The sequence below is a fragment of the Mercenaria mercenaria genome, chromosome 17 (assembly GCF_021730395.1).
Source record: "Mercenaria mercenaria strain notata chromosome 17, MADL_Memer_1, whole genome shotgun sequence".
Classification (NCBI taxonomy): Eukaryota; Metazoa; Mollusca; class Bivalvia; order Venerida; family Veneridae; genus Mercenaria; species Mercenaria mercenaria.
Window position 1 is genome coordinate 57,654,122 of NC_069377.1, and position 13,397 is coordinate 57,667,518.

Genomic DNA, 13,397 nt, shown 5'->3' on the forward strand with positions numbered 1-13,397 from the left:
AGTAGGCAATAAAACTTGAAATAGCATTTACAGGAAGGTATATAGTATGCATATGAACAAATAGGTCGTTAATCTAACTTAATAATCAATATATCGATGTATCGTTGATATTTGTCTTCTGATATACAGTATCGTCGATACGCCTAAGACCCAATCAATGACAGCCCTACAAGTTCAGTTGGAGGATAATCACTCTATTAGGATTTGACCTCCAACTTCATGAAAGCTTTTACCACATCAGTGACTCAGTAACAGGTTGTCCAACTTGTGCACAGGATGTCGGAGTTTAATCCTTGTTGGGATCATACCAAAATTTCAATACAACTGGTATTACCAGCAATAGCTTCCTCACTTGATGGATGCTCAGCATAATCATAATAATGATAAGATATTATTATTATTATTATTATTATACCAGATTTATATAGCGCCCTTTTCATGATCAATTTCACGTTCAAAGGCGCTTTACATAGTTCAAATGCAGCCACACAGGGCGCATAATTCATCTTCTACTAGTACAAACACAGAGCGATCTGACCAGAGGGACAGAGTGAGACAAAGCCCCCACGACAGAGAGATCAGAAATCAGATACATGCTTGTCTGGCTAACTTAGCCAAGCTCGTTGCAAATAGACAGCCTGGTTCATGCCTAGTGTATAGCACTGATACACGCAAGGATTGCCTGGGTTCCTGACCAGTACACCTCTAGTTGGTAGATAAGAATAATTCTAGGACTGTTCAGCAGGATGCCAGTATAACCTGACTGGGTATCATGTCCTGTGTCTGTGTCCTGTGTCTTTGACATGATATTGCAGTGGGGCAGCAATATCGGTGTTGTTCTGACTGCTACAAGTAGTCACTTTCATTATATGACTGAAAAAATGTTTTAGAAATATGTTAAACTCAAACGCACACTCACATGTACACCCGCACATAAAGCCTTACCTTCCTCCTTTTTAATGCAGTTAAAGTGAACAATTTGTAGAGTTCATTAGAACTGAAAAACGTATGAAAATAAAATCTGTAAGAAGATGAACTGTTACTTGTAACGAAAAAGAGAAATTATAAAGTTACAAAGAGATAAATCATTATGTTCAAAATTTGTTAGTCTCTTACCAGGGGTTGTGTGTTCAAATCATTCAAGGCACAAGTTCTGCTATTAAGTCTAAGATGCAGTCATCAAAATGTTCTTAGAGTTATGGTAACTGTAGAGATTTTTGTCTGCTCTCATTGTAAAGTAAATTGGTTTAAACTTGAGACTTGTGCATTTGTTTTTTCAGACCAGATGCATTGAAGGTGTTTAACTGTACATCAGGACAAATAAACAGATTTACATGGGGACAGATGGGTAAGAAAATATTTCTTCATACTTCACCTATAGATTTTCAAAGTTACTTTTGTGTAAGCTTAAAAGCAAAACTATTTGCAATCAATTTTGTGTGCGGTTTTATTTGGGACCTTGTTAACTACTTATTTCAGTGGGTTGTTGACTAGATATATAAGGATTTTGCTGATTATATAACAGTTCATTAATGTAATTTTAGCTCCTGTCAGTAAGTCAGTTTGTTTGTAGACTGTTTATGAATAATTGAAAAACTCATGGGCCTGGGACAGGCAAACATAATAGGATGATTGCCTATGGTCAGGACCTGAACCCTTCTATTTTTGGGGTCAATAAGATGAAGGTCAAGGTCACAGTGACCTACATACTGAAACTAGTTTCTGATATATAACTTGAAAACAACTGGGCATAAGGAAGTCAGATTTAATATGATGACTGAGGCCAATGGATTCCCTATTTTGTTTTGAGAATCAATAGGTCAAATGTCAGGGTCACGATGCCTTTGAGACTGGCTGAAAATAGCTTTGCCCTTAAAATATCAAATTTCATTGTATGGTTTTCTGTATATCGCTATATGCCCCATATTTTTGACATTAAAATATCACATCTGAGACAGAAAGCAACTCTGTTGGAATGTGTGTTTTACAATTCAGAATAGATATATTCAAATTTTATTACCACTTTCTAAACATTTTTGTCAGTACGTAAGAACTAGTATATCACAAACAGTGATTTGTCGTTGAGTAAAAATCAATATTTGGAGTTCAGTTGTGAAGGAATTACATCACAAGGACTCAGCCGGAGGGATAATAGTATTTATTATATACCTATATAAATTCTGTAGAAAATCGGCTTGTATTTCACAATTAAATATGAACAGACAGACAAAAATTCCGTATTGTACCTTTTAAATTCCGTATTGTACCTTCCGTATTGTATGCTGCCGGAATATTTTCATTAATATGCATGACCCGGCACATTCTATAAATAGCGCACATAAAAACTTCAGTAAGTTCCATTTAATATCGATAAACATTGAAGATTTCGTTCAAGAACAAAACAAGAATCAAAATGGTGAAGGTATATAATAAAAGGGTCATTATAACAGTAGCTAGATCTGGGACTTTGTATTCGGCTCTCGTGGATTTTGCATGGTCGGATCACACTCGGCGCTTGCGCGCCTTGTGAGATCCGTTCTGGCAAAATCCACTCGAGCCGAATACTGTATCCCAGATCAAGCTACTATTATAATAACCCTATTGTATCTAAATGACAAATGATTTTATTCCAGAGCAAATCACTGTTTGAGATATATTATTTTGATTCTAACATATTGTCAAGGATTACTTATACATCCTTGACGACATCCACCCAATATTTGCCTGTTTTGTAAATTGTGTGGGTTTCTTTTTCAGTGTGCAGCTATAGCAGTTGATGCTATGAAGTAATATCCTTGATGTACAGACAGTGAATTGTTGCTTAACAACACACCATTTTCTGTCTTCTTTGTTTTATAACAAAAAGATAGGGAGTAGGGTTCATGTTGGAATTAATTTTAAAGAATTAAGAGTAAAAAATGATGAAATGGCATCAATTTAGCTGGTATAAGGCAGTAAGTTTTTGAAACCATTTAAATATACCTTGTTCATCACTATATGTATTGATATGACGTCACATGATAATAAAAAAAAATTCTTTTTTGCAGAGAGAATGTCATTTGAATATTTCATGAAAAATCCTCTAGAAAATGTGGCAAGAATTCCAAATCCAAGATTTACCAAGAGTGTGTAAGTATGTTTAAATAATGTGTATTATACTGTTTTTGTGCACCCTTTTTGTGGGGAGGGGGGCATATAGATTAATTAGCATATTTCCATCTGTCGTTCACCCATTTTTCGGTTTAACTTTGTGGCTTATTGTTGTTTCACAAACTGCTCAAAAAGTATGTCATGGAGAAAAAAACATACAGAAATGTTGATAAGCTTGTTAAGTTGTGCACCTTGAGTTTTATTTTTGCTTTGACACAGTAACAGCAGAATAGTAGCCAATTAATTTGTATTTTTAGCTCACCTGAGCCATAGGCTCATGGTGAGGTTTTGTGACCGCTCAATGTCCGTCGACGTCGTGTGTCGTCCGTCCGTCAACATTTTCTAAAAAAATCTTCTTCTTGAAATCTCTGGGCAGAATTACACCAAACTTCACAGGAATGATCCTTTGGTGGCCCCCTTTCAAAATTGTTCAAAGAATTGAATTCTATGCAGAACTCTGATTGCCATGGCAACCGAAAGGAAAAACTTTAAAAATCTTCTTGTCCAAAACCACAAGGCGTAGAGCCTTGATATTTGGCATGTGACATCATCTAATAGTCCTCTATGAAAATTGTTCAAATTGAGCCCCTGGGGTGAAATGAGGCCCAGCCCATGGGGGTCCCAAGTTTTACATAGACTTGTATTGGAAAAAACTTTAAAAATCTTCTTGTCTGAAACCACAAGACCTAGGCCTTCGATATTTGGTATGAAGCATTGCCTTGTGGTCCTCTACCAAGATTGTTCAGATTATTATCCTGGGGTGAAAAGAGACCCTGCCACGAGGGGTCTCAAGTTTTACATAGACTTATATAAGAAAAAACTTTAAAAATCTTCTTGTTTAAAATTGCAAGACCTAGGCTTTTGATATTTGGTATGTTGCATTGCCTAGTGGTCCTCTACCAAGATTGTTCAAATTATGCCCCTGAGTTGAAAAGAGGCCCCACCCATGGGGTCCCAAGTTTTACATAGACTTATATAGGAAAAAACATTAAAAATCTTTTTGCCTGAAACTGCAAGGCATAGGCTTTTGATAGTTGGTATGTTGCATTGCCTAGTAATCCTCTACCAAAATTGTTCAAATTATGCCCCTGGGGTCCAAAATTTAATTAACATAGACTTATATAGGAAAGAAAATTAAAAATCTTCTTGTCTGAAAGTTCAAGGCCTAGGCCTTTGATATTTGGTATGTAGTGGTTCTCTAACAAAATTGATCAAATTATGCACCTGGGGCCTGGTGGTCACTTGTTATATGAGTTATATAGGAAAAAATACTTCAAAAATTATCTGATCATATTTCCTAGACTGTTTAATTATAATTACCTGATGACCCCAAGTGATTAGGTGTCATCTGACTGTGACCTTGACCTACTTTCTTGTTTTTTTAAGATCCTTGAAATTTGGATGACATGTACAGTTTTGCACACCAATCTTAAAACTGACTTTCAGTGACCATGAATTTGACCTACTGACCTACTTTCTTAATATTTTAGCATCAGTTTGACGTTTGAAACATTTAGCTCATATTACTCAGGTGAGCGATCCAAGGTCATCATGACCCTCTTGTTAAATTTGTGTCACACTGCTCAAAAAGTATATGAACTGTAGACATGAAACTTGGCAGAAATGTTAATCCACATGAGAAGTTGTACACCTGGGTCAAGTCCCTTGAATTAGGATTTTAAACTAGTATTGTGCTCTCTGCTCAAAAAGTATGTGAAATAAACAATCAGCACCTTAAAGTTATCCACCCGGGGTTTGACTTTGCTTCACAGTTGTAGCTCATGACAAAATATTTTTTTCCCCCACATTTAAAGCTTCATTTTCTAAAGAATGAGGTATTGCCAAGCATACAGGGACAGTAAGTGGGTGCATTGTTGCTGTATGGATAATCTTTTGTTTTTGATGCTTCAACTTTCATATCGGACAACATTTCAAACAAAAGTTTGACTTTTTCTGCTACCTGTTATGTGGTTTGGTCAGCATTTTGTTTCTCACTACTTTTGCTCTGTTAAACATACAAATGAAGTCTGAATTTTATATTTATACATACAGCCTTTGGCAGAATATGGATTTGATATCTGACTTTGACATTTATACATACAGACTATGGCATGATATGAACGTGATATCTGAATTTTACATTTATACATACAGACTATGGCATGATATGAACGTGATGTCTGAATTTTACATTTATACATACAGACTATGGCATGATATGAACGTGATATCTGAATTTTACATTTATACGTACAGACTATGGCATGATATGAACGTGATATTTGACCAGATATTGCCGGCATACATGATGGACTTCTACATGTGGATATCTGGTAGAAGAAGAATGTAAGTACATGTGTACTGAGGCTTTAAGTCCATTATTGTACATATTGGCATAACGTTTTAGAGAAACTTTGATGTTTTGTAGTTACTCAGTCTCCTACACAGTGGTTTCACATACCACTGCAAACTTTTTGATATTATTTAAATTAATCATTTATTTCTTATTTTTGTAACATTTAAGCATTAAAGGTATATTAGACCCAAATTTCGTATCTGGAAACACTAACACTTACTACATATAGTTTATGTAAATATAGAATTAACAAGTTTATGTATTAACAGTACTATGCTTCAGGTTTCAAATGGTACTCACTGTATACATGTATAGCTAAACAATATAAATGTGTACAGCTGCAAAAAACTAGAAGTTTTTTATGCCCCCGAAGGGAGGCATATAGTTTTTGAACCGTCTGTCAGTCCGTCAGTCTGTCAGTCTGTCCGCAATTTTCGTGTCCGGTCCATATCTTTGTCATCGATGGATGGATTTTCAAATAACTTGGCATGAATGTGTACCACAGTAAGACGACATGTCGCGCGCAAGACCCAGGTCCGTAGCTCAAAGGTCAAGGTCACACTTAGACGTTAAAGGATAGTGCATTGATGGGCGTGTCCCGTCCATATCTTTGTCATCGATGGATATATTTTCAAATAACTTGGCATGAATGTGTACCACAGTAAGACGACGTGTCACGCGCAAGACCAAGGTCCGTAGCTCAAAGGTCAAGGTCACACTTAGACGTTAAAGGATAGTGCATTGATGGGCATGTCCGGCCCATATCTTTGTCATCGATGGATGGATTTTCAAATAACTTGGCATGAATGTGAACCACAGTAAGACGACATGTCATGCACAAGACCCAGGTTCATAGCTCAAAGGTAAAGGTCACACTTAGACATTAAAGGATAGTGCATTGATGGGCGTGTCCGGTTCAAATCTTTGTCATCGATGGATGGATTTTCAAATAACTTGACATAAATGTGTACCACAGTAAGACGACGTGTCATGCGCAAGACCCAGGTCCGTAGCTCAAAGGTCAAGGTCACACTTAGACGTTAAAGGTCATTTTTCATGATATTGCATTGATGGGCATGTCCGGTCCATATCTTTGTCATTCATGCATGGATTTTAAAATAACTATGCATGAATGTGTGACACAGTAAGACGACGTGTCGCGTGCAAGACCCAGCTCCGTAGGTCAAAGGTCCTAAACTCTAACATCGGCCATAACTATTCATTCAAAGTGCCATCGGGGGCATGTGTCATCCTATGGAGACAGCTCTTGTTTTTTTAACAGTCAACTGTTATTGCATGTCCTTTAATTATGAACTTAGCTGTACATACACAATTAATTTAAATATTTAATAAAGTTAAATACATTTGATGAGGATTTTCTACATTTGATGAGGATTTTCTACATTTGAAGTAAATACCTAAAGATAAAATATTTTAGTGAACGATGGCCATAGGATATCTTTAAGAAATTGATAACAAAATTGCAGTGATTGTTTTTAGTTTCTTATAATAGCTGTTTGCATGACAGGTTTGTGAGAATTCAGGGCAAGTTACAAAAGGCCGTCAGTAGTCTAGAGTTCTTCACCTCTAAAGGTTGGACATTTTCTAATGATAACATGTTCATGTTGGAAAAAGCTTTGTCAGCAGAAGATAGAAAGGTAACTTGTTTGGGCTTTTTTTCTTGCTTTTTCTTTTTCAAATACAGGCAAAATTCCGCATCTCCTCCAAGTCAGTTTTACCAAGTCCCACCAATTATTTTTAAAGTATCCTATTTCATAATGCTTAAAAATAGATAGTTCTCACCCTATAACGATTTTTTAGCTCACCTGAGTTTTTGTGATCGCTCAATGTCCGGCGTCTGTCTGTCTATCAACATTTAGCTTGTGTATGCGGTAGAGGCTGTATTTTTCAGTTGATCTTCATGAATTTTGGTCAGAATGATAATCTTGATGAAATCTAGGCCAAATTTGAAAATGGGTCATCTGGGGTCAAAAACTAGGTCACTAGGTCAAATCAAAGAAAAAGCTTGTGTATGCGATAGAGATGTATTTTTCAATGATCTTCATGAAATTTTGTCAGAATGATAACTTGATGAAATCTAGGCAGTTTCGAAAATGGGTATCTGGGGTCAAAAACTAGGTCACTAGGTCAAATCAAAGAAAAACCTTGTGTATGCGATAGAGGCTGTATTTTTTAATTGACCTTCATGAAATTTGGTCAGAATGATTGCCTTGATGAAACCTAGGTCGAGTTTGAATATGGGTCATCTGAGATCAAAAACTAGGTCACTAGGTCAAATCAAAGAAAAACCTTGTGTATGAGATAGAGACTGTATTTTTCAATTGATCATTATGAAATTTGGTCAGAATGATTGCTTTGATAAAATCTAGGTTAAATTTGAATTTGGGTCATCTTGCAAAAACTAGGTCACCAGGATATATTTAAGAAAATACTTATTTAAACTCAAGAGACCACATTTTTGGTCCAATCTTTATGAAAATTGGCCAGAATATTTGTTTCCATGAAATCACTAGGTCAAACAAGCTTACACTGTTATGGTGTTTTTCTCAGGTGAGCGACCTAGGGCCATCTTGGCCCTCTTGTTTAAATTTATATTGATACCTCTCAAAGTAGAAGGATTTTGTATGCCATGGTCAAATTGAGCAAAGGCAAGTTGTCCTACGCTCATTGAAATAGTTTGTGATTGAGGTAGGCACTATTGGAATTGCTTTCCTCATCTGTCAGTTAATTCCAATATGTTCTCTTACACATATTTGCAAACACTTTTTATACCCCCCCCCCCCCCCAACAACGAAGTTGTAAGGCGGGTATACTGGTTTCAGGTTGTCTGTCTGTCCATAGACACTATTTTGTGCGCACCAGCTCTTTATACCCGTCCCCCCTCTCCCCCCAACAACGACTCTCCTCATCCCCTTGACACAATTTAATGAAACTTCACACAAGTGATCAGTAACAACAGTAGTTGTGCACGGTGCATGTTAGGTTCTTTCAGAAAAAAAAATTTGCAGAGTTATGGGACTTTGTTTTTTGTTACTATACTATATACATAGAGTCTGCATATGCAATCTTGTGTGTGCCTAATCTCCTTAACTCATGCACACAATTTAATGAAACTTAACACAAATGATCAGTAGTAACCCTAGTTGTGCATGGTGCATGTTGGGTTCTTTTAGAAAAAAATTCTGCACAGCTATGGGACTTTGTTTTTTTGTTAATATACTATATACATACAGTCTGCATATGCAATCTTATGCGCGCCTAATCTCCCAAACCCTTACACACAATTTAATGAAACTTAACAGAAGTGATCAGTACCAACCCTAGATGTGCATGATGCATTTTAGGTTCTTTCAGGAAAAAAATCTGCAGAGTTATGGGACTTCGTTTTTTGTTACTATACTCTATACAATAGTCCACATAACTATGCAATTTTGTGTGCATCACATTGCAGTGTACTGTGTCAGTGCATGCGGGGGATACATTCATCACCTTCAGTGATAGCTCTAGTTTACCCCTGTTTTTAACCTTGTCACCTGTGTCTGTCTGTCCATCAGTCATATTTTGTGTCCTAAGTATAACTTAAAAGCCATGCTAAGTATTAATTATGTCTTCCCCATAGGTGGGAGAGACATATTAATTTTGCCTTCGCCATCTGTCCGTCCGCATGAAGCTTGTCCGGCTTTCATAGGTCAAACTGCTGGCCGGATTTCGGCGAAACTTCACAGGAGTGATCAGTACCAAACCTAGTTGTGCATATCGCCAGCATGTCCGCTCGGCTGCGAAAACTGGCTGCAAGAGCTAAAAGTAGAAAAATCTTGTCCAGCTTTCACAGGTCAAACTGCTGGCTGGATTTCGACGAAATTTTACAGGAGTAATCAGTACCAGGCCTAGTTGTGCATATCGCTGACACGTTCCACTTCGCTACACAAAATGGCCACCAGAGCTAAAAATAGAAAAATCTTGTCCGGCTTTCACATGTCAAACTGCTGGACAGATTTCGAAAAAACTTCACAGGAGTGATCAGTTCCAAGCCTAGTAGTGCATATCGCCAACACGTTTCATTTCGCTGCATAAAATGGCCGTCAGAGCTAACGGTATACAAAGTGGGGAGACATAGTTCTTATGACAAAAACACCATCTAGTTTAAATTATACATAATTATATTCAAGGTATATTGACTTCAAACTTGGAATATAGGTTAGGTGGTGAGACGATATGCAGAGTACAACAACCACAAATAACTCATCCCACCCCCTTCCAGTCTTTTGTACCTACTTAATATCAAGTATCACATCACCTCTGCTGCACAAAATGCCACACACGTTGCCATTATGTGTTTAACTGTTTGGTCAGATAAGTTCTTAGTTACATGTAAGGATTTTTGTGCCCCAATCTCCCCCCCCCCCCCCCCCCCACCCCACATGAGTGGTGGGGGCATATAGAATTGGTCTTGTCAGTATGCTCATGCGTCCGTCCGAAGTTCATGACGTGCCTAGCTCAAAAAGTATTTGATATAAATTGATGAAACCTTGCATGAGTCTTTATCTTGATATGAACTTGCACACCACCTATTTTTCGTCTGGCTCCGCCCCCCTATTTCCAGAGTTATGGCCCCTGAAATAGTCAAAAATGCACATTTTCACCTTGTGACACGCCTAGCTCAAAAAGTATTTGATATAGATTCATGAAACCTTGCATGAGTCTTAATCATGATATGAACTTGCACACCTCCTATTTTTCATCCTGGTCCGCCCCCTATATCCAGAGTTATGGCCCCTGAAATAGTCAAAAACGCACATTTTCATCTTGTGACGTGCATAGCTTAAAAAGTATTACATATAAATTGATTAAACCTTGCATGAGCCTTTATCATGATATGAACTTGTGCACCTCCTATTTTTCATCTGGCTCCGCCCCCTGTATCCAGAGTTATGGCCCCTGAAATAGTCAAAAATGCACTTTTTCACCTTGTGACGCGCCTAACTCAAAAAGTATTACCTACATATAATTCGATTAAACCTCGCATGAGTCTTTATTATGATATGAACTTGTGCACCTCCTATTTTTTGTCTGCCTCTGCCCCTTATTTTCAGAGTTAATGCCCCTGAAATAGTCATAAATGCACATTGTCACCTTGTGACGCACCGAGCTCAAAAAGTATATGATATAAATGGATGATAACTTGCTTGAGTCTTTATCATGATATAAACTTGCACACCTCTTAATTTTTGGCTGGCTCCTTCCCCTGTTTTTAAAGTTATGGCCCCTGAAATAGTCAAAAAATGCACATTTACACCTAATTATGTGCCTAGCTCAAAAAGTATTTGATGTAAATTCATGAAACCTTGCTTGAGTCTTTATCATAATGTGACCTTGCACACTTGGCATTCTTCTTGAGAATTTTAGCGCTTATTACAGAGTTATGGCCCTTGAAATAGCCAAAATAGTGGATTTTGTTTGTGATGCTCATAGCTCAAAAAGTATATGGCCTAGAATAATGATTCCTTTTCATAAAATGTTTGTTGAGGCTGTACCCCATTAAGACTGCAAACATTTGAATTATTTCACCATATTTGTGACAAATGTACCAGTGGGGGCACACCCTGTGTCCTACAGACACATTCTAGTTCTTCTTTTGGATATATGGCTATGTCCCTACCATGGTGGTAGACTTCCATTGATCTAAACCTTCCAGCATATATTGCCCCATTTTGCATGGATCTTGTTGAATTTTAGTTCTTTCCAAACTAATAATCTAAAATGACACCATTTTCTATAAACCATAAAACAGAAATTAATTTCAAATATTCAGTTGTTCAGCAACTATATGCAAAGGATGAAAGGCCACATATTGCAGATCAGTCTAATGTAAAATTATTATTACGGAAACACAAGTGTTCTAAAAGTGCAAGGTTAAAACAGTTTCTAAAAAATAGAAATTCATTGAAAGGTGAATAGATATGATGTTTAATGATAGCTCTTTGATATATTTGAAGTCGTTATCTTCTTTTCTATTGTTGTACCACCCGACAACAAAGTTGTAAGAGGGGGTATACTGGTTTCAGGTTGTCTGTCTGGCCGTCTGTCCGTAGACGCAATCTTGTGCGCACCATCTCTCCTTATCCCCTTGACAGAATTTAATGAAACTTCACACAAGTGATCAGTACCAACAGTAGTTGTGCATGGGGCATGTTAGGTTCTTTTAGAAAAAAAAGTTGCAGAGTTATGGGACTTTGTTTTTTTTTGTTACTATACTATATACATAGACACAATCTTGTGCGCACCATCTCTCCTCATCCCCTTGACACAATTTAATGAAACCTCACACAAGTGATCAGTACCAACAGTAGTTGTGCATGGGGCATGTTAAGTTCTTTCAGAAAAAAAATTTGCAGAGTTATGGGACTTTGTTTTTTTGTTACTATACTATATACATAGACACAATCTTGTGCGCACTATCTCTCCTCATCCCCTTGACACAATTTAATGAAACTTCACACAAGTGATCAGTAACAACAGTAGTTGTGCATGGGGCATGTTAGGTTCTTTCAGCGACAAAAATTGCAGAGTAATGGTACATACAGTCTGCATATCTTGTGCGTGCCTAATCTACCAAACCCTTACACACAGTTTAATGAAACTTCACACAAGTGATCAGTACCAGCCCTAGTTGTGCATGGTGCATGTTACATTCTTTTAGATAAATATTCTGCATAGTTATGGGACTTTGTTTTTTGTTACTATACTGTATACATACAGTCTATATACATACAGTCCACATAATTATGCAATCTTGTGTGCGTCAAATTGCAATGTACTGTGTCAGTGCATGCCGGGGGTACATTCATCAACTTTAGTGATAGCTCTAGTTTCATCTGAAAAATGTAGCTTCTTGTACGAAAACTCAAAATTGATATAAATTTATTCTTTCTACATAGCATGTTGAAAGATTTTATACATAACTACACTCAGTGATTTTCCCCTTTTAGTATTAGCTTGAGTTTAAATTAAAGCTTTGGAATTTGTTGTCAATAAAATTGCAGCTGTTTTCAGGGTATTTTATTATTTTCAGACTTTCACATTCAATCCGAAAACAATTCATTGGCCGACATACATGGAGGCCTTTTGCCTAGGAACAAAGCGTTTTGTATTGAAAGAAGAATTGTCACAGCTACCACATGCAAGGAAAGCTCTTCTCAGGTGAGTTAATGCTTAATGTGCCATATGTTCAAGTGGCTGAGTGGTTAAGGTAGCTGATTTTGAATCCCTTGCTCCTCACCTCTGTGGGTTAAAGCCCGACTCGGCTCCTCGTGTGATGATGTCATCCAGCTATTGTGTGGAGGGCCAATTTATCTAACCAAGTGTCATCCAGTGCTTATATAATGGCCGGTTGGGCACCAAGGATCTTTCTGACCATTAAGGCTAGAAAGTGGCCATATGGCCTAAAAATTATGTTGATATTCTGTGCCTTTCTGCTGTATACTAACACAGTACTAGATAATCATTTTCATAGTTGTAAACAAAAGTGTCACAAAGTGGATTAAGCAATCTAACATTTTGTTAGCTCGACTATTCGAAGAATAGTCTAGCTATTCTACTCACCCTGGCGTCAGCGCCGGCGTCGGCGTCACACTTTGGTTAAGTTTTTGCATGCAAGTACATACAGCTATCATTTAAAGGCATATAGCTTTGAAACTTACTTATTCTTTTTCTAGGTCAATTACCAACCTCACTGGGTCAAGTTCCATAACTCTAACATGTATTTTGAGCAAATTATGCCCCCTTTTGGACTTAGAAAATTCTGGTTAAAGTTTTACATGCAAGTTACTATCTCCAAAACTAATGCAGGTATTGAATTGAAACTTCAAAT

General features: G+C 37.2%; 1 protein-coding gene across 1 annotated transcript in view; it reads left to right on the forward strand.

The window, feature by feature from the left end:
- Positions 1-13,397, forward strand: part of LOC123536795 (fatty acyl-CoA reductase 1-like) — a 39,932-nt gene that overhangs the window by 21,162 nt on the left and 5,373 nt on the right. Inside the window, exons 8-12 of the mRNA XM_045320231.2 lie at positions 1,281-1,348; positions 3,048-3,129; positions 5,407-5,496; positions 7,035-7,164; positions 12,600-12,727. Of these exons, the coding sequence (XP_045176166.1) occupies positions 1,281-1,348; positions 3,048-3,129; positions 5,407-5,496; positions 7,035-7,164; positions 12,600-12,727 (498 nt within the window). The remainder of the gene's footprint in view (positions 1-1,280; positions 1,349-3,047; positions 3,130-5,406; positions 5,497-7,034; positions 7,165-12,599; positions 12,728-13,397) is intronic.